Below are 1,879 nucleotides of genomic sequence, written 5' to 3'. Positions count from 1 at the left end.
GACTTAAACGTGGGGGATTGACACGCCCCTTTTCTAATCTTCCAGCTATATCCTAACGCCTTGATATATATTTTTTTAGCTTTTCTATTTTTTATTTTTACCAGACATACATATTTCACATTTTACAGACTTCATTTTTATTATTTTGGCATTCAATGCTATGAGGATTGATAGACCAGCACTTTCTTCTGACTGCTGAGGATTCGAACAGCCATTAGTGGGAGGAACCACGTGACAGTTGTGGTCATATTACCTTCTCTCTTGCGGCCTTTCACTTCTCATTTTCTTTCATATTTCTACTCTTTATTGAAATATGATAAGAACTGACCACCCCGTCACATTGGTGGGGCTGACGCAACGCCTTATCGGAGTGGGAGTGCTCTAGTTATCCAGGGGAGGGCAGCACCGGCGGGGTAGGTAGCCCACAGACCCACATTGTGCAAGTAGCCATGCTCCCACACGCTCTCTGCATCCTCTTGGGACTCGCACACTACGGTAAGTCTATAGTATTATAAGTTATATATCAGTTAATTGATATAAAAATAGTGCAATTAGTTATAAACTAACATCTCCGTAGTACATCCAGCGTTAAAGTCTCCACGGATCTAGCGTTAAAGTCTTTTAACTTAGTCAAAAATTTATAAGTTTCAAAATAAAATTTATTATATAAATTGAAAATTTAATGCTTTAGTTTTTTTTCAAATATTTTCTACAGCTACTTTTATTTATTGATCAATTTTTGAAATTACGTTACAGTTCACAAACAATTTAAGTGTAGATGCATATTAAAAATGATTTTTCAATCCCAATGTTGGCATTATTTCATTATTTTACTGCGTAAATATCTAGAGGTATCATTAGCAAATCATTCATTAGAACTTAAGATTTGTTTACATACACGGAACATAAGTGAAAGTCATATTCATTTGACACTTTCCCTGTCATAAATATCGCAACAAAGCGCTACCTCTGGAGATTTGACAAAAGACCTTCCTTAGTTATGTAATTACATGGAAAAATTCCTTTCAATAACTACACACCAAACCTCCTGTTTATTTTTAGACTTCATGCTATTTTTCCTCAGACACAAAGATTTCAATGAAGGTGGAAATAATGCATTGTTGGATATGAGTCTTTTGACAAAGCATTGTAAGGATGTCCGATTGTTTATAAAATTTAGAATGGTGTTAATCTGAGGTGAGATTGTATACGGCGATTGACCTTGTTGGAATGAAAATGTAAAGTATTGTACCAATTAGAAAGGATATATCGACATAACTAACAGATTATTAAGCTCTGAATAATTAATCTTATACCTTATCATCTTAGCAAATAGTAATCTTGAAAAGCCTACTGTTACAAATAGTAAAAGGTCACACGTAACAGCAAAATTTCTGGTTCCTGACTATCTCAAGGTTGAACAGAGAACAACGGTGTCCAAGGTAATACTGAGATAATGCCAATAAGGCCATAAATCATGAAAAAAAATATTTACTATCAAATATGATCAACGAAATAAGTATAAAGGAGAGGAAATAAGCATAATAATTTAATAGATTTAAATACCACTATTTAATAAATAATATATGAAATGAGGTATGATAGTTAAAAATTAATAGATTTTATTATAATATCCAAGTGTTCATTACAATTTTTTAATCTAGGCTTAGAAAAAATATAAATAAAAGAATATTTATTTACTTGTTTTTGTTTTAAGTGTGTCGACCACTAGGGTCATTTACATTGAAATTACAATTTGACAAAGTTAAAATTACAATCGACAAAGTTCGTAAATTCAATATTAAATTATGCATTTATTTATAAACACTGGAGTTACATTTAGACTATGCATAATCATATATATATATATATATATATA

General features: G+C 31.6%; 1 protein-coding gene across 1 annotated transcript in view; it reads left to right on the top strand.

The window, feature by feature from the left end:
* Positions 1–383: 383 nt before the first annotated feature.
* The window catches only part of LOC106689851 (Peritrophin A), a gene marked incomplete in the record, with an annotated part of 6,584 nt that continues 5,088 nt past the window's right edge, over positions 384–1,879 (top strand). The window contains 1 exon segment of the mRNA XM_067052815.1: positions 384–496. Within this exon segment, the coding sequence (XP_066908916.1) occupies positions 450–496 (47 nt within the window).

Source organism: Halyomorpha halys, unplaced genomic scaffold (genome assembly GCF_000696795.3).
Source record: "Halyomorpha halys isolate HHAL.00 unplaced genomic scaffold, Hhal_1.1 Scaffold1496.1, whole genome shotgun sequence".
NCBI classification, from domain to species: domain Eukaryota; kingdom Metazoa; phylum Arthropoda; class Insecta; order Hemiptera; family Pentatomidae; genus Halyomorpha; species Halyomorpha halys.
The sequence above is the reverse complement of the archived record's forward strand: the minus strand, read 5'-3'. Positions and strand labels throughout refer to the sequence as shown.